Raw genomic sequence first — 26,863 nt, forward strand, 5'->3', positions numbered from 1 at the left:
CTCTGCATTCAGTTGGATATATCTTCCCCTTTCTCCCTTGCTTTTCACTTCCCTTCTTTCCTCAGCTACTTGTAAAGCCTCCTCAGACAGCCGCTTTGCTTTCTTGCATTTCTTTTTCTTTGGGATGGATTTCGTTGCTGCCTCCTGAACAATGTTACGGACCTCCGTCCATAGTTCCTCAGGCACTCTGTCTATCAGGCCTAATCCCTGAAATCTATTCCTCACCTCCACTGTATGTTCATAAGGGATATGATTTAGGTCATACCTGAATGGTTTAGTGGTTTTCCCTACGTTCTTCAATTTAAGCCGAAATTTTGCAATAAGAAGCTCATGATCTGAGCCACAGTTAGCTCCAGGTCTTGTTTTTACTGACTGTATGGAGCTTCTCCATCTTTGGCTGCAAAGGACATAATCAATCTGATTTCGATATTGACCATCTGGTGATGTCCATGTGTAGAGTCGCCTCTTGTGCTGTTGGAAAAGAGTGTTTGCTACGATCAGCGTGTTCTCTTGGCAAAACTCTATTAGCCTTTGTCTTGCTTCATTTTGTACACCAAGGCCATGCTTGCCTGTTATCCCGGTGATTTCTTGACTTCCTACTTTAGCATTCCAATCCCCTATGATGAAAAGGACATCTTTTTTGCTGTTAGTTCTAGAAAGTGCTGTAGGTCTTCATAGAACCGATCAACCTCAGCTTCTTCGGCCTCAGTGGTTGGGGCATAGACTTGAATTACTGTGATGTTGAATGGTTTGCCTTGGATTCGTACTGAGATCATTCTATCATTTTTAAGATTGTACCCCAGTACTGCTTTACCCACCCTTTTGTTGACTATGAGTGCTACTCCATTTCTTCTAAGGGATTCTTGCCCAGAGTAGTAGATATAATGGTCACCTGAATTAAATTCACCCATGCTTGTCCATTTTAGTTCGCTGATTCCCAAGATGTCGATGTTCAATCTTGCCATCTCATGTTTGACCACCTCCAGCTTAGCTTGATTCATTGATCTGACATTCCAGGTTCCTAAACAATATTGTTCTTTACAGCATCGGACTTCCTTTTCACCACCAGACACATCCACAGCTGAGTGTCCTTTCGGCTTTGGCCCAGCCGCTTCACTCTTTCTGGCGCTACTTGGAAATTCCCTCTGCTCTTCCCCAGTAGTATATTGGACACCTTCTGACCTGAGGGGCTCATCTTCCGGCGTCATATCTTTTAGCCTTGTGATATGTTCCATGGGGTTTTCTTGGCAAGAATACTGGAGTGGGTTGCCATTTCCTTCTCCAGTGGACCACATTTTGTCAGAACTCTCCACCATGACCTGTCTGTCTTGGGTGGTCCTGCATGGCATAGCTTATGGCTTCACTGGGTTACGCAAGCCCCTTCGCCACAACGAGGCAGTGATCCATGAAGGGGTGTAAATCACTGACTTTGACCTAAATAGCAGCTGGTCAAAGTAAGTGCTTTATGGCTGCAAATGGCGTACAACACACCACTTATGGCTGAGGATTTCCTGCGATATGCTAATGGCAGCTGCCATTAGGGTATCGCATCTTAAAGGGAGCTGGAGAGCTGTCCCGCAGGAACTCCTTTGGACCCAGAGGTAAGTGCAGCCTCTCTGCTGTGGACTCCGAAGGTCAGATTCTTTGAAATCCTGCCTCATTTGAGTCTGCGGCAAAATTTTCCAGCATCCCTAGCCCTCAGGCTGAAAGAGGTTCTGTACCTCTGTTCTAAGGAACCCCATGGCTCCCTGGAACACAACTGGAAAACCACTGTTTTAACCAGTATAAGCTTGGTGCATCATGTGGCATTTCAGATTATTCACTATGGTTTCTCCTTCTCTCTGCCTTCAGTGAGCTTGCTTTCGGAAGAGCTAAGGCTCCACACAAAGAAACTGGGACTAGATGGATCTCTACAAAAATGCTTTGAGGACCCCAGAAGGTAATTGCTGCTCCTCTTTGATACCTAGAATGTTGAGGGATCCTGTTTTTTTTTTTTTTCCTGACAGTCAGGCACTCTCCATGTGGTTAATGTAAATCAGGATTGATTTCCTTCCTGATCTTCACTTCTTCAGATGAAACTATCGCTTGAGCTAGTGAACTCAGAAGCAGCTGATGCTGTAGCATAGTTAAAAATTAAGCAGGGGTGGACCTGCTTGCTACTTGAGTGGGAGACTTGTATAAGGGTGCAATCCTATCTAGATAGGCATCCACCTCCGAACTCAGAGGCGACCGCCTATCCAAAGCAAGGCAGGAGAAGCTTGGGGGAGATTGTTCCCTCCGTGCCTCTCCTGCCCTGCTTTATTTTTGCTAGACAGCCATTTAGCAGGAGGCTGCTGTACGACACATAGGATGTGTCGTACAGGCAGATCTGCTCTCCCTGCCTCGGAATGCTTCCAGCCCCACCCCTTTTCAGCTGCTCCACGCTCCTTTTCTGAGCACGGAGGACAGGGCTTCTCCGCGCTGCCTCTGAGGCAGCGTGGACGTGGGAGGAGGTCAGTTTTCCGGGAACCGACCTCGGAGTGCAGGCTCTGAGGTCGGTTCCCGGAAAACAGCATATCCTATGGCCATCTAGCTGCTGTCTAGTGGCCATAGGATTGCTCCCTCTGCTGCTTTGCTAAAGGAAGAGCAGGATTCAACAAAGTTAGAAACGATCTTACGGGGAGTTCCTATAAGTTTTCTAACAGTCAAAGCCTTTTATTTTTTAGAAGTTTAGCTGATCCTGCATTGAATGCATCAATGGCTGCCTTAAAGGAGATCATGGTCAGGTAAGATGTAACCAGAGACTACAGCCCACCTGTAATATTATGAATGTCTTATTCATATAATGTTCATCACTGTATCTTAGAACTTCTTGATGATTTGCAGTGAAATATAAACTCAGTCTTGTCCCATGGAATTTAAAAATGCTTACGTCCTGCTCTCTTTTATTTTATTGAAGGGGTATATGTGTGTGTTGAATTAATGTTTTTTTTCTGAAGGCTAATGTTTGTGTTTGGTTGCTAAATAGTGCTTTTATGTTGAAGGGGAAGGGAGGACAGCAAGTGGATCTCCATATGTTTTGGACTAGGACTCCCAACATTCCTGACCATTGACCATGCTAGCAGTGGCTTCTGGGAGCTGGAGTCCCAAACATTCTGCCAACCCCTACTGTAGAGAATGCTGACACAAACAGGGACACAGGATTCTTGAAGATGTAGCTGTGCTGATCACAACAGGGAATTAAGAAGCCAGGGGAGGCTTGCATGTTCCCACACCCTTCCCTTTGTGGCATAAATTCCTCATTCCCTTTGTTGGCTTAACCAGGGCTCACTCTTAACCATGGTTATTGGTGCTGCTGCAATGCTGAACCATGGTTAAAGCCAATAAGCTGGGCACCTGTCTGTGTGATTTGCACCAGGATGGAAGGGCAAGTGCCCACAGCCTGTTCCCAAACTTAAGATATCAGCTGCATTATGTTTGCACTGGGCGGAATAAAAATGTAGTAATTAAGTAAATAAACTGGCTAAACCCAAGCATTCTGACTCCAACAAACAGGAGGTCTCCGCACGTCTCAGATGGAATGGAAGTAGTGAAAACAAACAAAACCCAGTTCTCTCGAATCCAGTTAACAAATGTAGAATAACCCTTGCATATTGGATTTGTAAACTCACGTTTGGTTCTTGGATAAATCTGTATCTAGAAACTAGGGTAGCTTCCACACTAGCCTTTTTTTCTTCTGGAATTGCTGTTTGTTTGCTCACTTTTTATGAAGGGCTGTAGTGTGGGAGCAACCTCTGGTCTTCTTTGTTCATTCTACAGGTTCTCTTCAGAGAAACAAGCTTGGGAAGAACTGCTTCAGTCTTACCAGAAAAATGCTGAGGAAATATCCAGGTTAGGATATTGGCTATCTTTCCCTATTAGAGATGTTGGCTACAGTAGATTACAAAAACATAACTCTGAATAGAACTGAAATAACATAAAGCCTGTAAAATGAGCACAATGATGAGAAACTTCAGAAGCTTAAAGGATGGCACAGAGAACTGAATATGGATAGGGTCCACAACTTTAGACTGGCTTTGGTACCGAAGCCAATTTTGTGGTCATTAGTGCTTCTCTCCTAGTGCTTGACCTCGTGTCTCCATGTGGACAAGTCCTCTGAAACTAGGAGAATTCATCTGCTTTTATTTCATGTGGTTCTGGGGTAGAGGATTTGGGGAAGCAACTCTTCTTTTGGCCTGCCATCTGCAATGTGTGATGGTAATGCTGACTTGCCTTATGCTCTGGATCACTGAGACAATGTACGTGCAATTTTTTAGATTCTCAAACCACTATATATACGTTCATGCTAGACTTATTGGGATGTGTTGTGGCCTTCTCCCCAGCTCATAAATTGCTTCTTGATATTGCTATGCTTGATGACATCAAATACAGGTTATTGAAAGACCTTTTTGTCTTTAAGGCAGCTAGAGCTATGCAAGTTGAAGCAAGTGGCAGAGGAGCCTGTTAGCTATCGTGGGGCATCCCAGGCTGATGTACTTCAAGACAAGCCAGATTACCAGAAAATATTGGATTGTCAGGGGGAGGTCTTTTACGGCCTGGAGTGCGTGGTGAGTGATGGAGGCTGAAATGAAGGTTAACTTTAAATAGGCAACACCAAGGGGCAGAACTACAAGGAATCGCTGAGATATGGAAAGGGCTTTGTATTGAGAGCAGGAACGGTCCTACCTCTAGCCCAGAGCTGTAGAATCTCTTTTAGCAGGATGGCTGAATTCAGTTTCAGAGAAGCTCTCAGGGGCTGAAGGCAAAAGGGGTGTATTTTAGCCTAAAGCTCTTACTGCCAGTCACTAAGCCTTCGAAAGGCATTTCAGCCTTTTAGAATGGGGAAAGAACTGCACAAAGGCGAGGAAACTACCAAATCATCTGTGGCTGGGAAAGGGGGCAGAGCCTCTGAGGGACCCCAGGAGGCCATGCCCCCTTCCCCTGGCCCCACTACAGAGTGCTTAAACGGTAGAATTTAGCTTCTGAACAAGCTGAATTTAACCCTTTTAGTGCTACAGAGTCATTTATTTCATTTATATCCTGCCTTTTTTCCTTTGTAAGGAACCCAAGGCAGCATACATAATCCACCTCCTCCTCCTTTCCATTTTATCCTCCCAACAGCCCTGTGAGGTAGGTTGGGCTGAGAGTCTCTGACTGGCCCAAAGTCACCCAGTGGCCGAGTGGGAACTAAAACCCGGATCTCCCGGCTCCCAGTCCAGCACTCTAGCCACTACACCACACTGGCTCTCACAGTCTGGGCAGTGGCGGGGGTGGGGGCAGTTCCAGGAGTGAAAATGGCCCCCAGACCTGCAGTTGCCCATCCCCTGCTCCACTGCAATGAGAGCTAAAGTCTTTTAAAAGTGAAAGCTGGCTTTCTACGAGTGTTGTGTAAGCTTCTTCATGAGAGGCTTACACAACACTTTAGAGCTTTGGTACTTTTGTGACCATGAAAACTGGTAAATCCCCTTGTAAATGGTGTGCCTTCACGAAAGAGAGGAAAAGGGGGTATTGGGCAGTTAAAAAATGTAATAAGGCCGTTGTCCCACAAATGAGATCACCATGTGTCCCAGTATGAGACGAGATCCTGCCGAATTATTTGCACATCACAGAAAACTCACAAGAGTGTCTTGCTTCATGCTGGGGGGTGGGGGCGGGAGAGAAGATCCCTCCATTGGCAGTGGTCTTGGGAGAAAGGATGGGAGAGTTCAGTTGCTTCTGAGTCTCCCTCTCTAGCCTGGTGCAATATGAGCAACGCTCCTCCTGTCACCTCTCTGAAGGGCTCTGTCTATGCTAGAGGTCATGGGAGAGTGGGTTGTGGTGACCACAAATAAAGGATGGCTACCAAGTCAAAACTCTGAACTCTTGAACAAAACCTAGTGCCTAGGAGTTGGGCAGGACCTGGAATGAAGGCTCAAATTGAGTAAGAAAGATGGCTATCAGTTGGAGCTTCTGAATTGTTTCCCATTGCTGAATAGGTCTAGACGTTTTCCTGAATGGTACATCCTAGCAGTATCTAGATTAGATGATATGAACCACGAGGACTGGTCATTTCCAGATGACCACCAGAACTGGGCATTTCTAAAGAACGGGATGGACTGTCTCCCTGTTGGTTTCTCATTTTAAAATGTGTGTGTTCTCAGCTGGATGAAATCCATCAGATGGTGAAGGTTTGTCAAACCTATATGGAAGACGTTACACAGTATCTCCAGAAGCTATCAGCACAACTTGGTAAGCCATGGAGTGTTGTTGTTACTACTACTACTACTACTACACTAGAGAATGGAGAATATTACATTAAATACCGGCATAGAGCATAACAATAAATTCCCAGCTTTCTCCCCCACCCCACACCCTTCCTTCGATTAAAGGCCTACCAATACAGATATTGTTCCAGTGTTAAGACAAAATGCGCACCTGTGCATGTGAGAGCTGTGGAAGTGTCTGCTTTGTTGCTTGTATGTGTTTGGAATCCACTGCACTTCCAGACAAATCAGATGTGAAATTTTTCTCAATTCCTGGATAAGCCAAAGGCTGAAAGTGAACGTTTTCTTTTCCCCAATCCCATTCACTTCAACTTGGTCTTCAGCTCCACCCTTGGTTGGCTGTTTTTGAATTTTTAGGATCCCTGGTCTGTTGGTCTGATCTAGGTAATGTTTCCTCAGTGCCAGAATGTGCTAGAGTTAAATGTGGTGCAGTGGGCATTTGTGGTAGGGCTGTGCAGGGACCCCCCACTCCAAAGCGGAAACTGCTTTGTGGCTTCCGAGGCAGGCCTGATCCGGCTCGCGCAGATTCAGGGGGCCCCCGACCTGCCTTCTGGCCCCTGCTGACGCCCATGCGCAATCCCCCAGCTCCTTACTTGGGCCGCCTCCTCTGCTGCTGCCGCATCCAGGAATCCCTGAAGTTGGGAGGCCACCACACGCTCCAATACTTTGGCCAGGAATGGAATATTGGAGACTGGCCGTTAATTATCCAATATGGTGGGGTTCAGGGAGGGCTTTTTTAACAAAGGTCTCACCACTGCCTCCTTCAGACAGGCTGGAACTCTGTCTTGACTAAGGGAGACATTAACCACTCCACTTATCCACTCGGCCAATCCACCTCTGGCTGCTTTTATGAGCCAGGAAAGGCAAGGATCTAGAACACACATGGTGGCTCTCACCGCTCCCAGGACCCTGTCCACATCCTCAGGCTATACAAATTGCTGTCTTGCTAACATACTGTCTTGTAAGCTTGTTGTACATATTTCATTAGATTTACAATCTGGAATGAAGCTTCTTGTAACTTATCTGATGGCCTACCCTGGCATCATTAGGTAGCTACTTGTTTTATTGCATCCTGCTAAGTGAAAGTGGTGATCCTAAATTTAACATTAGCACCTTCTTATCTGGATTCTTTTCTAATCAGGAAAGGATGCTAATGATCTGTTTCTAATGGCTTGGTATTACTGTCTCTCATCTGGCAAACCTCAGAGATGAGACATTTTAACTACTCTTGGGTCAGAAGGCTAACCTGGATTGTATTAGGCACTGGGATCTCATTTTTAATTCCAGAATTCTCTTGGAGGCATCTGATTATAGAATTTCCTAATTAAGTAGCAGGGATAAGATGATGCAAATATGAAAGATTTGCCTGATCTGCCGCACATTGCTGTTTGAGGTTGTATTAACAGAAACATCAAAGATCTATGGAGGCCAGAATATAATTGTCCAAAGCAGGATAGATATATTAGCAGCAACAGATTGTTATGGGTACCTCCTGCAAAGCATTTGGAGGAAATCTATCGGAATAAGAAGTCCAGAAGGTGAAATATATTAGGAAAAAGCTAAAGATATTTTGTGCTCACTTTATGGAAAAAGATTACTGGAGCTTGGGGTAGGGGGAGACTACGACTCAGTTCATGGAGATGATTGCCTCACTTGGGCTAGTCAAAACGCCTGTTATTCTTCCACAAATGTGGAGCCCTGCAGGTTAAAGAATTTGCCATAGATCTGCGGTTTGGTGGTTTCTGCTCTTTGCTGTAGTCTAACAATGTTCAATTAACCTGGAGGCAACTAAGGGTTCTTGTTTCAATTTCAGCATCAAGGACTTTCCAGAGATTAGAAAAATCACCAGCCCGAAAACTGCTCAGGCTTCTCCAGACAAAGTCATCTCCGCCTCCACCTCCAGAAGGGTAGAGGCAGTTGCATTCTCGTTCCATTTGCAGGCTTTGGATGCAATACCACTACTGCCCAGTTCAATGCTGTTTTACTGCTGTGGCTTTCTCTTCTCTTCTGCCTGACTTGAGCTACTCTTTAAGGGCAGTGGCATTCTTGCCTTGTAGCTTGACAGGCTGGGGAATATAAATACACATTCTTTCTACCAACCAAGAAGCAAATGCCCCCCACTGATCTTGTCCTGTGTAGCTTCAGTACAGTACAGTGCACTCGCCCTGCTTGGAACATAGCAGGAGATGACAATATTTCCTTCAGGCACAAATCTGATTCCGTGGGAGGCAAAATGGTATCTGGCTCTCATCTTCCTTTCGATAACCCACAGTTTCAAACTAATAGGCAATAACAGCTTAGCTTGTTCTACCTTGAAACCTGGTGGTTGTGATGGTAGATCAGCGCTTTCCCTGTGTGTAGTATGTATATAATGTGAAGCCTGTGTATGTATATAATGTACCAAACGTTTAGCCACAGACTGAAAAATCAAATGTAACTGTTTGGTATTCTCTCCGTCTTCATCTAATTTTCAAAAACCTTATGTGCAGCTATTTAGGCAGCTACTGGCAGCTTTATAGTTGGGCCTGGTTGCTGAAGATGGCAGGAAGTAGATTTCTCCCCCCACTTATGCTGGTGGAAAGGAAGGAAGATAACAAAAACACACCAATAAAAAAAAAGTATCTTTCCTTTATGTGTATTTGGGTATCCCTTTCTCCACGTTGGCATCTATATTCTGTGGACATTTTTACACCCTTGCCTAAAACAATGTAAACCCCACTTTTTTTCACTGATTTCTGTAGCTCCCTGGTCTCAAGCATTCAACTTGATGTTCTGGTTGCCATTTAAAAATAAACGTTTTACTTGGAGAAGTTGTAAAGTCTGTCTCGGCTGGACTCCATCTTGGCCTTTGTTTTAGTGAGACAGCACGGCTTCTCTGATATTTGCATTTGTCGTTTCCAATCTGCAGATGGAACAGTTGTTTCCAGTGGTGTTGACAGGAAAACATAGTTCTGAATATGCAATAACTACAGCTGCAACACTGGATGATTACCCATTTAACAAAACAGAATATCTACTTAGGCATCCACTCCAGCCAAATTCATATGCAACACAGACTTAGATAGGAATGATGTAGCAAGGTGTGCAACTTTTAAACATTCTATGTTCTACTATACATTCTGGGCAATAAACCAGAATCTTTTGAGATCATCATTACCTGCAGTTTAAAGACTCCCACCAGTCTAGTGTCTGCATAGTGCGCTCTGTCTGGTCAGCTCCTTCCACCCACCTCGCTGTGGACTGGCTGCTGGAGGAGTGTTGGCCTTTCCCCTTTCTCTACTGGATGTGGGGTCTTGCTCTGCAGCCCAGGGCTCAGCAGAAAGTGGATCTCCAGGTGTTCTGGACTTCAACTAGTATTCCTGACCACTGGTCATGGTGGCAGGTGCTTCTGGGAGTTGAAGTCCCAAAAATCTGGACATCTGTTTTTTGCCTGCCCCAGCAGTAGGATGAAACACTACACAGGGGAAAACAAAGTCTGTGGTACCTTAAAGACTAATAGTGTTTTATTACTAAGGCATGAACTTTTATGGGCTAAATCCACTTTGTCAGATGCAGGAATGGATAGAAACAAGATGGAAAGGGCAGGTAGAAAGTAAACATTCTATTTAAAGACACATGTACAATATTAAAGAACTCCAAAATAGGACTTGGACTCTACACACTGTAATAACTAAGCTATTCAGATTATTTATTCAGTCTGGGTTCCAAGGTGTTACACTTAATGAATCTCTGAAGTCTCTCCCTGAATTCTGTATCTAAAGTTTCTCTATTGCAAGACAGCCACTCTGAGGTCTGTTACCAAATGCCTTGGAAAGTTGAAATGCTCGTCTACAGGTTTGCCAGCCTTACTTTTTTAATGTCGAAGTTAGGCCCATTTATTCTCCTTGTAAGGACTGTCCAGTTTGGCCCATGTACATGGCAGAAGGCATTTCTGGCACATTTCTGATACACAGGAGAAAGGAACTCGGCACAGAAACCTACTATACAAAAGAGTCACTGCATAGACAAGAAGAACCAAAGTATAATTATATGCGTTACTTACAGTGTACGTCGGCTATGCCAGTAATTACGGAGCATAAGTATTCCCCATTCTGGTGCCCTCTAGATGTTGGACTACAACACCCAGAATCTGCCAGCCAGCATTTTCTAGGGGCTCTAGGAATTGTAGTCCAATACATCTGGAGGGCACCAGGGTGGGGAAAGCTAATGGTAGGCAAACTCAAGGTTGTACTAAGGAGGGCTGCTTCAGAGCAAAGGCAGCTCTCGGCGGGTGAACTTTTAAAAAGTAAAATGCTGGACGAGCCACCTCAACGGCAGGGTCTTGCACGGGATCATTTTTTAACCCCCCTCCCATTTTAAAACATCTGAGGCGCCATCCCGCGCAGTTTTAGACGGGAAAAAGCCCTACAACGCCCAGCTTTGTTCTGCCGAACCCTGTATAGGATCGCGCTGCTATGCAACAAAAGGAGTAAAGCCGCGAGGGGCATAAAAAGACACCGCCCGCTGCTCTGAGGCCACACGCCGACCCGAACAGCGCGCGCGCGCACCGTTGCCTGCGCGTTTCCGGCTTCCTAAAACGCCCGAGGAAAAGCAAGCTTTTCATTGGCTACGCGTGCAGAAGAGGCCAGCCAATCGGAGGAGGCGCGCTGTGAGCGAATAGGCGAGGAGCCTGATGTCGTTTTCGGAGGCGGGGCTGGGAGGCTCTTGCGCCCCTCCGCGGCTCCTCCCCCCGTCGTCTTCAGGTCGAGCCGCCCGCGAGGCTGGCCTCGCCTGCTCCTCGCCGCGCGCGCTCTTCTCTGTTTCCAAGGCTGCGCAGGCAGGAAGAGCGGCGAGCCGTCCCGGGGCCGCCATGGCCGCCCCCCTCACCGGGCTGGGCTGGACGTCATCCAACGTGGCCAACGCCGGCTGGACTCCGGTGAGAGAAAGCGCCGCCTCGCCCCTGTCGCTGGGGCCCCGCCGTGGAGGGAGACCCCCGCCCCGAAGGGCGGGAAATGGAGAGAGGGGCTCCCATTCTTCGTCCCTTGGAAAGCGGGGTGGGACGGTGCCTAGTACTTCCTGCTTTGCTGGCCCGCCCCACAGCCCTCCCCAGTATCACGGCCCCCGCCCCTTCGTCACTCTGGCCCTTTACAGTGTGTAAAGTGGGGCGGGCAAGGAAGCGCAAGCCCACCTTGGAAGCAAAAAAGGGGAGAGTGGGAGCAGAAGACGTTCTTGGCTCCCTCCCTTTTCGCTTCCATCCAGAGTTTAGACTTGGGATTAGAGCATTCCGGATCCAGAAATGGTTATTCTTTATATAATTTATATTTCACTTTTCTGCCAAAGAGTGGCATTTAAGGCAAATAACAATAAAAATCCAGGTTAAAACGAAATCTTAACTATACATTAAATGTTTCAGGACCAGGTAGCTATAAGGAAGAGCACCTGTGAGGATGTGCAGAGTATATTTAGCAAAGCGGGGGGCATAAGCAGCCCTCTCAAGCATTGAGGCTTAGAGCCAATTGGGCTCGGGGCAAGGAGTGAGCCAACTGGGTGTGCTTTAGCCCTGCGCCTCTCTTTACAAACTAAACGCTGCTGCTTCGGTGCCTTTTTGTTCTCCTGTTCTTGCATTCCCTTGGTTTCAGTCTAACGGGGGTGCCTGTTCAACATTACTCTAACACTTTGATTTAATTTATAGTTCACCCCGTCCAAAGGATGTGGGGTGGCTAACCGTATTAAATTGCCTCGAATATCAATGATCAAACACTTAACTTACCCTATCCCTGGTGACAGAAAACCAATTTGAATAAAGATGTATTACATTACTTCCAGAAGAAGCCCATAATTAATAGATGTGGATTAATTATCCCTAAACTCCCTTTTAAACTCCTTTGCACATTTGGAGTTGGTGAATGGTTTGGAAAGTGCTTGATTGCTGTAATATTAATCACCATCTCAAACGTAGGGCTACTACCTGGTTGGGAGATTTCTGTTGGGAGTTGCTTTGAGAAAGTATAGAATATAAATATAACACAAATGCTTAAAAAGCTAGTATTTGGCCAGCCTTCCAGTACATAAGAAGAGTCCTGCTGGATCAGACCAGAGGTCCAACTAGGCCAGCATCCTGTTTCCCACAATGGCAAACCAGATGCCTCCAGGATACTAATATATCTGTGGAAAGGGATGGAACAGACTCTTAGTAGCTGGCACAGCTATAGCATGTTTTCTGGCAAGCCTCCTGTACATAGTATCTACAATTCATAAAACATGCTAGACATGTTAAGTGCACTTTGTATATGTTATTGCAGTAGTCCTTGCAACACCTCTGTAAAGTAGGGTGCTTTTACTCTATGTAGCAGGCCTGGCTTCCCTAAAGTCATACCTCTGAGTTCATGGCTGAGCTTTGAACTGGAGACATCTCAGATTACATTCATAGTCACTCTGTTTACAAGCATGTCACTTCCTGCCTCAGTTCCCTGTCTGTGAAACAGAACTTCCAAGTCACCTGCCTTACAGGCATTCAGTTGAGGGCAAACTAGTTATAGTATTTTGTATTTTAATAGTACTAATAAAGTATTCTTATATTGATGCAGACACGTGTATTACTTGTACCAATTGAACAAGATAATTAGCTCCTTCTTCCCCCCACCCCCAGAGCAGGAAGTCTGGAACTTACTGCAGCTGGGCCAGCTACTGAGAACTTTTGAATGGGAAATCATCCAATGTGATTGGACAACAGCAGCTTTAGTCCATACTCACAGATGTTAGTAATTTTAATACACTATGTTACGCCAATGAAATATGAAGTCAGCTGGTATTTTAAACTGAATTGGGATCACAGGATTCTGCTGCCAAAAACTGTAACCCAGCCTTCCCCAATCTGGGTGCACTCCAGATCTGTTGGACCACATCTCCCAGCATGGGCCCTACCACCTGGGAGATGCTGGGAGTTGTAGTCCAACTCATCTGGATGGCACCAGGTTGTGGAAGGCTAATGTAATCCCTCTCTTTAGCTAGTGTATCTCTGGTTCTTGTGCATACACTGTTATCTTTCTCTTCTGTGCCATTGCCATCTATCTTAAGTTCTTGACTTGAAAGGCAAATTGAGCTTAGTTTATCATCATTAAGCTGATGATAATTATTTCCGGTCAGTGGTGATAATTAGGTGATGGATCCCTGTCTTGGTTTCAGTTAGTCACCAGCGTATATAGGCACTAGAATATTGCTGCAGGATGGAGGTTTCACTCTAAACTGGTTTGGCTACTGTGTGTCCTGGCTTGCTCATTCAGTCCTTTCTTGCTTTGCTGCTTCCTGGTGTCCTCACTTAGCCCCAAGACAAGATACTAAAGACCTTTGACTGGTTTGCTTCCTACCCTAACTACTGTTTACATTCTTCACCACCTGCTTGTGTCATTGTGCCATTTAATAAATAGCACTTGTTGTGTGGGATAGTTTAAGAGGCATATATATTCTTTAAAATGTGGAGTGACATTTTGAAGCTTTGTGGGTCTTGTAATTTGGCTTGCAAAACCTGCTTTTCTCCCTCTGACTTTTATGAAGCAAATCAACTCTTATCTTCCAAGTGACATAAAACATTAAAACTTTATGGAGGGGAATTTTCTGTATGAAACCCATCTATTCTAAATCCTCATGCCTGGACAATGAGGCATGCACACGCTTTCCTTGTGCTGTGTTGTCTTCAGCTGCCACTGCAACCCACCCAGAGGGGTTCCCAAAGCCTGCTGCTGGTTCCTGAGTCCCCATCTGGGAATTCTTAGTTCTAAATACTTCCTTATGTGAGGGGAAAATTCAAGAATGCTAGTTAATTTCAGATCCCAAGCACTCTGAACTTGGAGAAGGGCTGTAGCTGAGTGGTAGACCCCAAACTTTGCATGCAAAAGGTCCCAGGTTCAATCCTCAGCCTCTCCAGGAAAGACCCCTATCTGAAACTCTGAGATCTACTGCCAGCCAGGTCAGCGCAGACAGCTAGATGGCTCAGTGTCAGGGAACTTCCTGTGAACTGGACAGGGCAGTGCTTTTTCTTGTTGCTTTGTAAATATCCTCCTTTCTCCACTTGTCCCTAGATCCTATCCACTGTGGAAGGAGCATCTGCCAACTTTGGAAAGGGATTTGCACAGAAGTCTGGTTACTACTTATGTTATACAACGGCTATAAACGGCATGGTAAGCAGGCTATCAGGGTTGCTGAGATGGGCTGTGCACCAGTTAACTCAGCATGGCAGGGGTTGGGAACCTGTTTCAGCCCACGGGCCGAATTCCATTTTGGAGACGCTCTCATTCCAAGGCTGCATTCCAGTGGTGGGTGGGGTCAAAGGCAAAAGGGGAGGAGCCAAAATACCAGAATATTTTAGCTTAAAACTCTTAGTGCTACTAACTAAGCCTTAGGAGAGGCGTTTCTGTAATACCTGCCTCTAAGGGCCTTGGTATGTGGGCTGTGTGAAGTGGGAGGGGCATGGGATAGAGGGAGGAGAGCATAAAATGCCAGTTGGAAAGGGAAGGCGGTTGGTGGCCGGGAGGAGGAAGAGGCAGAACGAGGGTGAAGGAGGAGAAAAGAGAAGAAAGGATGGAGAAACCATCAGCATGGTGGAGAAGGAGGGAGTCTGCAGCTCAACGAAGAGTGCACCTCCACACAGGGCCAGGCAACCAAGGACTGGAGAACAGGGATAAGCGACTGTTGCTGGTCCAGCAACAGTAACACTGCTCTTCACAGCGAACTGTGGCTTGAAGTCGGACTTGAACGTATTTGGTTCACAGTTCTGTTAATTGTTTTCTGAATGTCATTATTCACCAAACATTCTTAAGTTAATATAATTAAATATTGATTTGTTTGCCTCTGCTGTGATTGCAACTTGTCCCTCCTCATCATAGTTATAAAACCTGAAACATTTTAGAATGGGGGAAAAAACCATGCAAAAGCTGGAAAACCACCAAATGATTGACAGTCTGGGGAAAGGGGTCAAATTGAGATTGAAGGAGGGCTTGGTTTGGCCTATGGGCCTGAAGTTCCCCAACCTCGCTTTATAGAATCTGCTTCTTTTCAGAACCCCACAGGAAGTGTACTATGTGACGTGATAATCCTGAGCGAGAAATCACCGCTACCTTCTGGATACACTTACATTAAAGAATTTTTGGATCCGAGTGAGTCTGCCTTGTCCATTTGGCATTTTTTGTTTTCTTTTAAAAAATCTGTTCATAACTGTCAGTACTTCAGCGGAAACTGACTTAAGAATAGGTACTGTCAGCATGCTTGTTCGTAACCTGTGGCTTGTAGCCCAGGCCAACGTGGAAGTGTAACAAGTAATCTGCACAGTTATAAACGTGGATGTTGTGATGGGGTGGTAGACCATAAACTAGGTCACAAAATGCAAACATAACATGACTGCAACTCAGCAATCACAAGGTTCCTCTGGGGGTAATTATAGATTTGGAAGATGCAGTAAGGGTCATGTAGCTGTACCCATTACCTTTGCAGTTATGGAAGAATGCTGTGTTTCCATAGTGTGTGGTAGGCCTCCATATGGAAGTGAAAGTGATTGCACGTGCTCCTCTTTGATCCTATCCCAGTTTTGACTGATTTGGGCAGTCATGAGCTCTTCTCTTTCCCCCTGTCACTATCATTTTGACATGGTGTAACTTTGTGCCTCCTCACTTTTTATTGATTGTGGTGCTGAGTGATCGTGGAACAATTCCTTACATCTTAAGGATTTTTTTTTGTTTCCCCACAGTCTTTACTGATTCACCTTGCCTTATGGCTGGGGCAAGCCAGAGCCATGCAAGTCAACTAATCTTTTCTTTGTCCCAGATATATTTGCCAACTACTTGTGTCACTATGACAAACCTTGACAACTCCTGTCCTATTCTTGAATACTCCCTTAAAGATTCTTGCCAGGCCACTTTAAACCTCTATGATAGTTGTTGTTGTTCAGTCGTTCAGTCGTGTCCGACTCTTCATGACCCCATGGACCATAGCACGCCAGGCCTTCCTGTCTTGCGCTCTCTCCCGAAGCGTGCTCAAGTTCATATTCATTGCATCTGTGATGCTATCTAGCCATCTCATCCTCTGCCGACCCCTTCTCCTTTTGCCTTCAGTCTTTCCCAGCATCAGGGTCTTTTCCAGGGAGTTTTCTCTTCGCATTAGGTGGCCAAAATATTGGAGCTTCAGCTTCAGTATCTGTCCTTCCAATGAGCACTCAGGGTTGATTTCCTTTAGGATGGACTGATTTGACCTCCTTGCAGTCCAGGGGACTCGTAAGAGTCTTCTCCAGCACCACAGTTCGAAAGCATCAATTCTTCGGCGCTCAGCCTTCCTTATAGTCCAGCTCTCACAGCCATACATTACTACTGGGAAAACCATAGCTTTGATTAGACGGACCTTTGTCGGCAAGGTGATGTCTCTGCTTCTTACTATGCTGTCTAGGTTGGCCATAGCTTTCCTCCCCAGGAGCAAGCGTCTTTTAATTTCATGGCTACAGTCACCGTCTGTGGTGATCTTGGAGCCCAAGAAAGTAAAATCTGTCACTGCTTCCATTTCTTCCCCTTCTATATGCCAGGAAGTGATGGGGCCAGATGCCATGATCTTCGTTTTTTTAATGTTGAGTTTCAAACCAGCTTTTGCACTCTCCTCTTTCACCCTCAACAAGAGGCTCTTGAGATCCTCTTCGCTTTCTGCCATTAGGGTGGTATCGTCTGCATATTGGAGGTTGTTGATAATTCTCCCGGCAATCTTAATTCTGACCTGTGATTCATCCAACCCGGCATTTCTCATGATGTACTCTGCATATAAGTTAAATAAGCAGGGTGACAATATGCAGCCTTGTCGTACTCCTTTCCCAATTTTGAACCAATCGGTTGTTCCATGTCTGGTTCTTACTGTTGCTTCTTGACCCTCGTACAGGTTTCTCAGGAGACAGGTAAGGTGGTCTGGTACTCCCATCACTTTAAGAATTTGCCACAGTTTGTTGTGATCCACACAATCAAAGGCTATGAACATGGCACTTTACAAAAAACAGGTTTGGCAGTCTCTACCCCAAGAGGCCTACAATCTAAAAATAGACCCAGAGAAACAGAGGAAGGGGCGGGGGGGATGGAGTCAGGGGTAAACCATGGAAACATGTTTCCATCTGCAAATAATCTGAGTTATTCCCGTACTTTGTAGTAGGAGGCTTTGACCTATTGTTATACAGCAGGTTGGCAATAGGCCAAGATAGGCCTGAGACTTGAAGTTATTCTTAGTTCATTTTGTAACGTCTGCAGACATCTGATTTCCAGAGGCCAATAGCTAGCTGGTCACGTTGGAAAAACCTGCTTATGATTGACAGATTGCATGTTTACCAAGGATCAGGTGGTTTCAGGCATCATAAAACTGGCCAAGAACTATTCTGTATTAATCAGGGAATGCTAACATGGCCTGATTCTGTGATGTTAAATTACCCTTGAATAATTGGCTCCTACCTTAACTGTAAGAACATTAAGCATGGGCTTTTTTGTTCAGGTGTAGAATGGTAACACTGAGTTGTGGCTGAACCTTTCCTTACCTTTGGGGCAGTAGTTCTGCATACTGTTCTTGTCATTAATATTTTTGCCTTTATCTTATTAAGGGATATTCTTTCCACAGCTGCTCTTTGACCACATCTGTCCTTAAATAGGTTTACATCTGTGCTGCAAACATCCTATGTTGGCTGACTTTCTATTATCCTTTTGGAAAAAGGGTGTATCTACAAATTTGACTAGTTTAGAACATGCTTTTAGAATAGCTTGGAACAGGAATGGAAAATTATTGTACACCAAGGCAGCAATATCAATTTGTGTCATTATGTATTCCAGATTCTCCTGTGAAGTCTAGAAATGGACTTCTAAAAGTGAATGAGGTTCAGTGTAAGCAAGTGTAAAGTGATACCCTGATGGGATCTGAGCTAGTGGTGACCAACCAAGAAAGAGATCTTGAGGTGGTGGACAGCTGGATGTAAATGTCAACCCAGTATGCAACCACTGTAAAAAAGGCAAACTCCATGTTAAGCATAATTGGAAAAGGAATTAAGAACAAAACTGCCAATATCTTACTGCATTTATACAAATCTATGGTGTGACCACACTTGGAATGCTGTGTACAGTTTATTTATTACATTTATATCCCGCCTTTTTTCCTCCTTAAGCAACCCAAGGTGGAATACATAATTCTTGTCCTCTCCATTTTGTCCTCACAACAACAACCCTGTGAGGTAGGCTGGGTTGAGAGTCTGTAACTGGCCCAAAGTCACCCAGTGAGCTTCCATGGCTGAGTGGGGACTAGAACCCGGATCTCCCAACTCCTAGTCCAACACTCTAGTCACTACACCACACTGGCTCTCTGTTCTGGTCACCACACCTAAAAAGGATATTGTAGGGCTGGAAAAAATGCAGAAAAGGGCAACTAAAAAGATCAGGGGCTGGAGCATCTCCCCTGTGAGGGAAGGTTACAACAGCTGGGCTTGCTTAGCTTGGAAAAGAGGAGGGTAAGGGGAGACATGATAGAAGTCTACAAAATTATGCATGGTGTGGAGAATGTGGATAGAGAGATGTTTTTCTCCCTCAAAGTATTAGAACTTTGAGTCATCCCATGAAGCTGATTGGTGAGAGATTCAGGACAGATAAAAGGAAGGACTACTTCACACAGTGTGTCAAACTATGGAATTCACCATCACCACATATAGTGATGGCCACTGATTTGGATGGCTTTAAAGGGGAGTTAGAGAAATTCCTGAAGGGGAGGGCGATCAACGGCTGCTAGTCCTGATGGCTCTGTGCTGCCTCCAGTATCAGAGGCAGTAGGCCTATGTACACCAGTTGCTGGGGAACATGGGGGTGGGGGGTGGGAGCGTGCTGTTTCACTTACGTCTTGCTTGTGGGTTCCCAGTTGACAGCTGGTTGACCACTGTGTGAACAGAATGCTGTGCTAGATGGACCCTTGATCTGATCCAGTATGATTCTTCGTATGTTGATGTGTTCAGCTTCCCAAGATTTTGACAAATGCCTACTAGTTATATACAAGAACCTTGAAAGCTGCAGGTAGCTCACCACTTTATGTTAGAGCATCAGGTGCACATGCATGTGTCTAACTTGGAGACATGTTCATGGATGCAAACCAGGCTCTGTGGTCTAGCCTGACAGCTGTGGGTTTTGGGTATAATGCTGGTAACAGCATTCAGGGTTTTTAAACTAGTGCATGGGGCTGTGTGCAGGTCTGTCCAGCCATGAGATAAGGCTAAACCCATACACCGGGATGCAGAACCTCAGGCCTGGGGTGCAAATCTGGCCTGCAGGGAGCCCCAGAAAACCATGCTCCGGCCCTCTGCCCCCTCCCCTTCCTCTGGCCCTGCCCCCTTTCCTCCAGCCACCAGTTGTTGGGTGCTTTCCTGGCTTTTGTGCAGTTTTCCCCCATTCTGAAAGGCTGAAATGCCTCTCCCAAGGCTTAGTTACTGGGAGTAAGAGCTTTAGGGCACAGTCCTATGGATTGTGCCCTCGATGATCGTAAGCTCCTGAATTTGGAGGCTTATGATTATCCTTTGCAGATCTTCACCTCCCTGTCCTCCCACCCTGCATTTTCACTTGATGGGCTTTTTTGCCTGTCTAGTGAAGATGTTTCAGAAGGGGAGAGAAGGAGGCTGGAGAGTCCTCAGGATAGCTTGTATCCTGGCCTCTCCAATCACCTCCCCTCCCTGCCCACTGAAACACCCCCCTTTCCTCTTCTCTCAGGTAGTCTTTGGGACCTCAGAGAGGCAGGTGGTGTGGTTCTTTCCATACCAGCGGGTAGGGGGAGCAGGGTTGGATCTCTGATTACCCCCTCTGAAGTTGGAGCACTGTCTCCAACCTTGGATCGGGGAATCTGAAGTATCCTATTGCCCCTCAGACGCTGTCTAGGGGCCGTAGGATTGCTCCCCCCAGGTACAACATGCTGGTATTTTTTGTATTTTGGCCCCATCCCTTTTGCCTTCTGCCCCTCCCACCACTGGAAAGTGGCCCATGAGAGCTTCTCCGAAATGGAATTTGGCCCTTGGGCTGAAAGCGGTTCTGCTGCCCTGCCATACACGTACCTTTTCTTTGGACACCTAACACCAGCCCTTGTGCTGATGAAGGGAAGGTGTCCATGTGGTTCTGATGTCATTTGCGTGCAATCTCCCCTTTCTGGCTCCTGCTGCAGAAACCTCCATCTCCAAGAAGAAGAGGCTGTGTGTCAAGCAGATTCTGTTGGGTGCAGCAGAAATGGCCGTGTTTGACATCCTGCTGAGCAGCAAGAGCAAAGTGATCCCAAACTACCTGCGCGTAGGGTGAGGCGCTGGCATCCCTGCCCCTTGTTCTCATGTTGTCACAGCTCTTCTGGACGTGGTGTTTTGTTTTTTAAAAATGTATTCCTTCCGTCTAGGGAAATGAGTGGATTTGCACTTTGGTGTAGAAAGGAGCATGTTCTCAAGCCCAGACCCCTTCCCAAGCCACGGAACCTCAGTCTAGAAATGAAGCAGCTTTCCCTAGAGCTGGAAAAGTAAGTTTCAGAGGTTTTTCGTCATTCTCTCCACCCGTTGCCCCAAGTGATACAGTCCAATGGTCTGTGACCCACCATGGCTTCCTATTTCCTATGGCATGTGCTCTATCCAGTACAAAGTGTAAATACGTTAGGCCAGTTATAGAGCGACTCACCTCCTGTCAGTTGCTTCCAGCAGTTCATTCCAGAGTCTCGCTCAACAGATGTAGCTCACTAATAGTGGTTGGATGATTAGGCTTTCATTCCTTTAATCGGGTCATTAAACCCCCACGCGATAGTGCCAGTTCTAAGTATGCTTTGAGTTTCACCCACAAATGTCCTGGCTTCCGGTTTTCTGAGGGAGCCAAACTGGCTGCCTGCCAGGGTCCCTGAGACCAGGCAGGGGCTGTGCGACAGAGTGCCTTGTGCCTCCCAGTAGTATAAGCTTCTGGTGCAGGCAAGACAACCCCAGATCCACAGGCCTCTTCCTTTAATTGTGTAACAGATGAAGGCAGTTCCCAAGGCTGACTTCCCTTTCCGTCTCTCAGCGTTGCTCCTCTGCTTCTTGCCGTGAACGGAGAACACATCTGAACTGCATCCAGTGCACTCTCCGTCTGCTGGGCTTCGACAGCTGTGCCTCTCCCGGCTGTGTTACCTGTGCTGTGTCGCAGGTTGCCGTGTCATCTGACCCCAGCACGCGGTGTGGGCGTAGTGATTCTTCACCCACTCTACAGCCCATGTCTTGCGGTAGGGATAGTAGGGTGGGCGAAAACATACTATGCCCGTGCCAGGTTTGGGTGACGTGGCCACCCACGACACATGTAATTAGGGTAATCCCAGACATGACTGAACCTGGTCAGTGATCTCATTCAGTATGTCTTTTAAAAATATGGTTTAGATGCTTGTTGAGGGGAAATGATAGAGATGGGATTGTGATCCATCCTTTGCTCTTCTCCTCAATTTGGCTTGTTGACGAATAGCTGGGGGTGCTCAGTGTGTGTTCTCAAAAGCCAAGTTCAGTGCCTTGAGCATTTGTTCCCTTTTGCAGTTAGTTTGCATAAATTCATCAATTGCAGTCTTGTATTTTGAATTGTGTATGAGTATTTCGGAATGTTGACTATTTTAGACTGGAACCATGTAGTCAAAGTTAAGAGAACTTTAGGTGGATAGGGGGAAGCTGCCTGGCCCCCCAAAGTTAAAGAAGTTCTGTCTCAAACACCGTAGCCTGCTGTAGACATTGCCTTTTGTGTCTGTTGCCAGTTTGTGCTCTCCACCACCACTGCCCCTTCCCTTGGCAAAGTCTTGATTGTGACATGATGCTCCCTGGAGAGGTTCCACACATCTCCCAGGCTCAGCATAATTGTGAGAATCAGCCCCTGATCTCCTCCCTATCTCTGGGATGTGAGCACATCCTGTCATGCTGAGGCTCCGAGAGGCTCAGGGTGAGGTCTGGGAGATTCCCTGCCCTTCTGTAAAGCTGGGAGAAGGGTGGGGATTTCACCAGAACTAAAAAAAATAAAAAATTAGATCCCTGCATCTGTTCAAACATGCCAGCACAAATGATGTTAGAAACGCGCTATGAAGAACGTGAGAGACTGAGGAATCCAGATTGCCTGCCAGATAGCGGCCTTTGTGTCACTGTTTGACTCGGAGTCCACCAACAGACCTTGCAAGATGATTGTGAACAACTTGTCAATTTCACCCCTTCAGGGCAGACCTTTCATCAGAAAATCCCACAGCTTCATTTGGCCCCAAAAGACAAGCTACTATTAAGCGACATGAGTCCATGTATGAAAGTTCAAACGTCTATGGCATCTCAGGTAGGTATCCCTAAATGTTGGGGGTCAAAGCAGTAAAATGTCTTTCCTTGATACCTCTTCCTCTGTCACACCACTTTGTAAGCAGTGCCTTTCTGAGCAAAGATTACTACTTTTTCTGCAGCACCTACCCTTCAGTGCTTCCCCCTTTCTTCAGCTCTTGTGCAAGCTGTCCTTGCTTTCATAAGAAAATAGGGAGGGATGCCCCTTTGGCCGTACATGTTCTTTGAGGCCTGACACAGAAGGTCTCCTGTTTCCCTTTAATAGTGAGTAGTACAAGCATTTGTCATGTAGAGGTAGGGTGGTAATTTTTCCATTGGGTTTTTACCAAAAATCTTTACATAACCATCTGAACAAACTGAATTTTTTTCTCACTCTTAGCCATGGATGGGGTTCCTTTCACCCTGCACCCCAAGTTTGAGAACAGCATCACTGTGGGCACTAATGTAAGTATTCTTCTCAGTTGCAAGAATGTTGCTGGTACATAAGCCAGAATCCCAGTAGAACTCCAGTCATTCTTGGTCAGTGAGGGAGTATTGCAGGCAGGAAAGGGTTAACCCCCACTTATGTGGAAGGCAGGACCAGTCAGATCAGACTTGTATCCACTTGGAAGGGGAGGAACCCATCTCAGTTTCAAGTCTTGCTTCAGCTTACAGAAGGAACTTGGAGAAAAGATCCTTTAACTCAGTTAACCAACCAACTATAAGAAACAGGTATCAGGGGTTTCCAGCAGAGTCTGTAGCTAGCCATGGAGGGGTACCGCAAAAATGTGAAAACACTCTTTCCCCAGATCAAAAACATATGCAATGCCATATGCAGAACTACAATATGGGTGGACTGCCTACTCCATCCCTCGCTGACCATAAAACCACTTCACGATAAATCCAACTTTCCATTCTCGGTCAGTGAGGGAACGAATCATGCAGGAAAGAGATGTCCCTCCATGGGTGGGCCGGAGTGCATGTTTGTTGTTGGACTCTACGTCCAAACAATGCTTCCTCGGAAACAAACTTGTCTATTTTGTAGTGGTGGATGAACATGAAAGGTGACACCCATGTTGCTGCCCTACAGATGTCTTCTGATGGCATAGAAGTCCATAGTGCCACTGAAGTTGTGGCAGTCCTGACTGAATGTGCAGTTATAGCTCTGGGTGGAATTTGATTGTGCTGAGAATGCCAAAGTTACACACTCACAAGTCCATCAGTTACCGGTGACTTTCTGTCCATGATCTCCTTATAAGAGATAAGGACAAGAGCTTTGGAATGCTTAGTTTCCTGTGTGCTCTATATACAGCGTGGGTTTATGCACATCAAGCTTGTGCTGCCACTTTAAGATTAATGGTCATGGACAAAAAAACAGGCAACACAATTCCTGAACCTGGTGAAACACAGAGATAACCTAAAGTATGTACCCTGGGTCAGGTTTCAACACTATTCAATTCGGGAGAAAACAGCAGAGCTCTTTTCAGACTGATAGAACTCCTAGTTGCTGTACCCTTCTGGTAGAACTCAGTGCCACCAGGAAGGTGACCTTCCATGTGAGTTCCTTAATAGGAGTGGAAGGAAGGCTTGAACAGCAGGTCCATGAGAGCATCGAGCACCAGTGGAAGAGCCCATGAAGGAAACCTATGGATCACAGGTGGAAAGAAGGGCTGCACCCCATAGGTAACATTTGACTTTGGGATGGCTGGAAATAGACATCTTCCAAACTTCTACCAGGGTTTCAAGCCTTTGAACTAACTTCTGAAACATGCAGCTCAGCAGAACTTGATTCTGTGTCACATTGAGGTGAAGTAGCTAAGGCCCATTAACAAGTCTACCAGTAGGATAGTTTTCAATTGCCTGTTTGCTTTCTTTGTCTAATTTAGTTAGATGGTGTTGTTGGTAATCAGAAGATATGTTTCCCAAAGGGAATAGGGATGAAGCCATTTGGGGGAAAATATATTTAGTTGTGACAACATTGGTGCTGAAGTGAAGCGTTCTTGGATGTTAAGGTGTGAGGGAATAAGTAGGAATAATCGCCTTTTTAAAATTTTCTAGGCCTATTCTCTCTTTAAAAACTTCCAAATCAAGTCTCTTGCTGACATTGAGAAAGAGGTAAGCAAAAGAGTAGCTGATGTACACATTTAACTGTCTTATTCCAAACACTGGTCCATTTAGCCCAGTGTTCTCTGCTGATTGGTGGTGGCTCTTAGACACAGATTATTTCTAACACTACTACCTGAAATCCATTAACTGGAGCCTGAGCCCGGGCCCTTCTGCATGCAGACCATGTGTTCGAACAGTCAGCTATGGCTTCTCCCCTTCTGTGCATATGATAGTGTTGCTTGTTCATGAAGCCTGTTTTGTTTTGCTTTGCTTTCAGTATGACTACGGTTTTGTAGCTGAAAAAACTGCAGCTGCCAGACTCCCACCCAGCATCTCGTAGCATCAGCAATTTCTTCCAGAAAGAGTGTGCATTTTTGCCATTGAGGCCCTTATCCCAATGGGCAGCCACCTAGCTTCACGGAAGTGATGGATGTGCTCTCCTAAAAGGAACAGACTCTCTGGGGTACTGCTTTGGTAGCTGAAGCTTGTAAATTATAATCTTGCCTGTTGGAAGTTAACGAGGTTCCCTAACTTTTTGTACATTTTCCAGCATATCACAATTTTTATGCAAAGTGCTATTTTTTAAAATAGACTTGTTTTGTGGGCAAAGCTATTCCTGTACTTATTTGTGGCTTTTCTAAGTGTTTCGAATATGCATTGCTAGCACACAAAAGGGAAAGTTTCATAAAAATATGAAACAAATGTTAACTAAAGGTGAAACGATAGGTTTGTCCAACTCTAGCCAGGTCCCTCCTGAAAACAGCTAACTATAGAATTAGCTACCTCCTCAAGATGGAGTAGGGGAAAATAAGGATTTTGTTGCACTCAGAAAATTGCAGTCATATTTCAAAATGCATTGATTGCCATTTAATTACCAAATCCCATGACCACCTTTCCAGGAGTGTAGGGGCAATACAAAAGTCAATGGCTGCTATCATGTTTGGGAAACATGTGAAAGTTAATGTAGCCCCCTGCACAGCCTTTGTTGTGGTTTCCAAAGTAACACAATGGGAAGTTGCCTGCCAGTACCAAACTGGAGTAAGAGGGCTGTCCAAGAATAAATATTCCTTTTGCAAGGCTGGATGGTGGCTGTTCCCTTGTGTCTTCCTTCACTTTGGCCAGGGGAGGCGAGGATCCATCTCAAGAAGGCACTTTGAGCTTTGTGCTGCCCAGAAGAAACTGCAGGGCCCTGTCTATGAGTAGGGCAATGAAGAAGTTGGCCAGCAGAACTTGAGTGATCACTAATTTAAACTGAAACAGAAGAACAAAACATGTGAGACATGAGAGAGAGAATGTGTTCTTCACTTACTACATTCCGTCTGTTTTGCAATGAAGTTCATCTGAGGCCTGCAGAGGGGTGAGGAAAATTTTCTCTCTGCTTTTCTGACCAGTCAAAAATCTATTACTGAAAAGCAGACAAGCAGCAGTGCCAAAATAATTACATGCACACATCATTAAGTTGCCTCTTGGTAAACAGTTAACAGTATTTGCACACTGTGGAGGGGAAAAACTTCATGATCAGCTAAAATGTACATGTTTGATTATAGTGTTAAACCTTTGAGTTCAGCTCCAAGTTAAGGTGGAAATTACCTGTGATAATGCTCACATACATGTGCCAATGTATTTTTGTAGCTAGGTAGTTTACTGTAACCTTATAACCTAAGCTCTGCAACGTTACTGGTTTCTGACTCTACCAAATATACAGCATGGGCATTTTAATTTCTATCTTACAGAGAAATCATGTTCTACCAATAACTATCAGGCCACTGCATCTCAAAAGCTCTGGTGTGCTTAGTCTTCAAGTAAAAAGCCTTGCTTAAGAGTCCTCTCATCTGTACAATAGGTGCTGGCCAGAAATCCATTGATTTCACAATTGTTCCTCATCGCTAAGATATAATTCTGCACTGTAGGTAAAATGGGGGCTACATTATCAGTGGATGATTCTTGTATAAAAGCCCATTTTGTTGCAAACTGATGTGTTTTACTTATAGCCCATTAATAGCTACATGCTTATTCAGAAAATAAAATTACAAAATGGGAAATGGGGATTCAAATCCACATACTATGGCTTTCCTATAGTGCAGCCTTCCCCAACCTGATGCCTTTGAGATGTATAGCTGGCTGGGGGATTCAGGGAGTTGTAGTCCAACACAATGTGATGGGACCAGGTTAGGGAAGGGTGTTATACTGT

At 45.5% G+C, this 26,863-nt stretch overlaps 3 protein-coding genes across 8 annotated transcripts in view; 2 read left to right on the forward strand and 1 right to left on the reverse strand.

Moving 5' to 3' along the window:
• The window catches only part of DSN1 (DSN1 component of MIS12 kinetochore complex), a 24,896-nt gene extending 15,735 nt beyond the window's left edge, over positions 1–9,161 (forward strand). For 2 of the 4 annotated variants that reach the window (XM_084836437.1, XM_084836438.1), the window contains 6 exons: positions 1,852–1,939; positions 2,706–2,765; positions 3,799–3,870; positions 4,439–4,586; positions 6,159–6,246; positions 8,095–9,102. In XM_084836437.1, the coding sequence (XP_084692563.1) occupies positions 1,852–1,939; positions 2,706–2,765; positions 3,799–3,870; positions 4,439–4,586; positions 6,159–6,246; positions 8,095–8,192 (554 nt within the window). In that variant the 3' untranslated portion in view covers positions 8,193–9,102. Of the gene's footprint in view, positions 1–1,851; positions 1,940–2,705; positions 2,766–3,798; positions 3,871–4,438; positions 4,587–6,158; positions 6,247–8,094 lie in introns of all 4 variants that reach the window. The other 2 variants (XM_084836435.1, XM_084836436.1) reach the window with 2 other exon arrangements.
• A 1,851-nt stretch (positions 9,162–11,012) lies between these two features.
• MVB12A (multivesicular body subunit 12A) lies at positions 11,013–25,754 on the forward strand. Of its 2 annotated transcripts, XM_084836439.1 has the most exons (9): positions 11,013–11,196; positions 14,339–14,437; positions 15,316–15,412; positions 20,451–20,577; positions 20,673–20,789; positions 22,479–22,588; positions 22,967–23,031; positions 24,625–24,681; positions 24,950–25,754. In XM_084836439.1, the coding sequence occupies exons 1-9, from the start codon at positions 11,131–11,133 to the stop codon at positions 25,010–25,012; spliced, it is 801 nt and encodes a 266-aa protein (XP_084692565.1). In that variant the 5' UTR covers positions 11,013–11,130; the 3' UTR covers positions 25,013–25,754. The 2 variants fall into 2 exon arrangements, with proteins under 2 accessions (XP_084692565.1, XP_084692566.1); XM_084836440.1 differs by lacking the exon at positions 24,625–24,681.
• The window catches only part of ATP13A1 (ATPase 13A1), a 48,489-nt gene continuing 47,133 nt past the window's right edge, over positions 25,508–26,863 (reverse strand). For both annotated transcript variants that reach the window (XM_084836429.1, XM_084836428.1), the window contains one exon: positions 25,508–25,923. In XM_084836429.1, the coding sequence (XP_084692555.1) occupies positions 25,813–25,923 (111 nt within the window). In that variant the 3' untranslated portion in view covers positions 25,508–25,812. The remainder of the gene's footprint in view (positions 25,924–26,863) is intronic.

This window comes from Heloderma suspectum, chromosome 2 (genome assembly GCF_057233095.1).
Source record: "Heloderma suspectum isolate Gila_16-S chromosome 2, 16-S_ref, whole genome shotgun sequence".
NCBI lineage: Eukaryota > Metazoa > Chordata > Lepidosauria > Squamata > Helodermatidae > Heloderma > Heloderma suspectum.

What these genes read in the sequence shown, in the direction of transcription:
- MVB12A (XM_084836439.1), top strand. Translation starts at nt 11,131, where the DNA reads ATGGCCGCCCCCCTCACCGGGCTGGGCTGGACGTCATCCAACGTGGCC. An exon ending in AAACGTCTATGGCATCTCAG is followed by an intron (nt 22,589 to 22,966) that starts GTAGGTATCCCT and finishes TCTCACTCTTAG; the next exon opens with CCATGGATGGGGTTCCTTTC. An exon ending in TTGCTGACATTGAGAAAGAG is followed by an intron (nt 24,682 to 24,949) that starts GTAAGCAAAAGA and finishes CTTTGCTTTCAG; the next exon opens with TATGACTACGGTTTTGTAGC.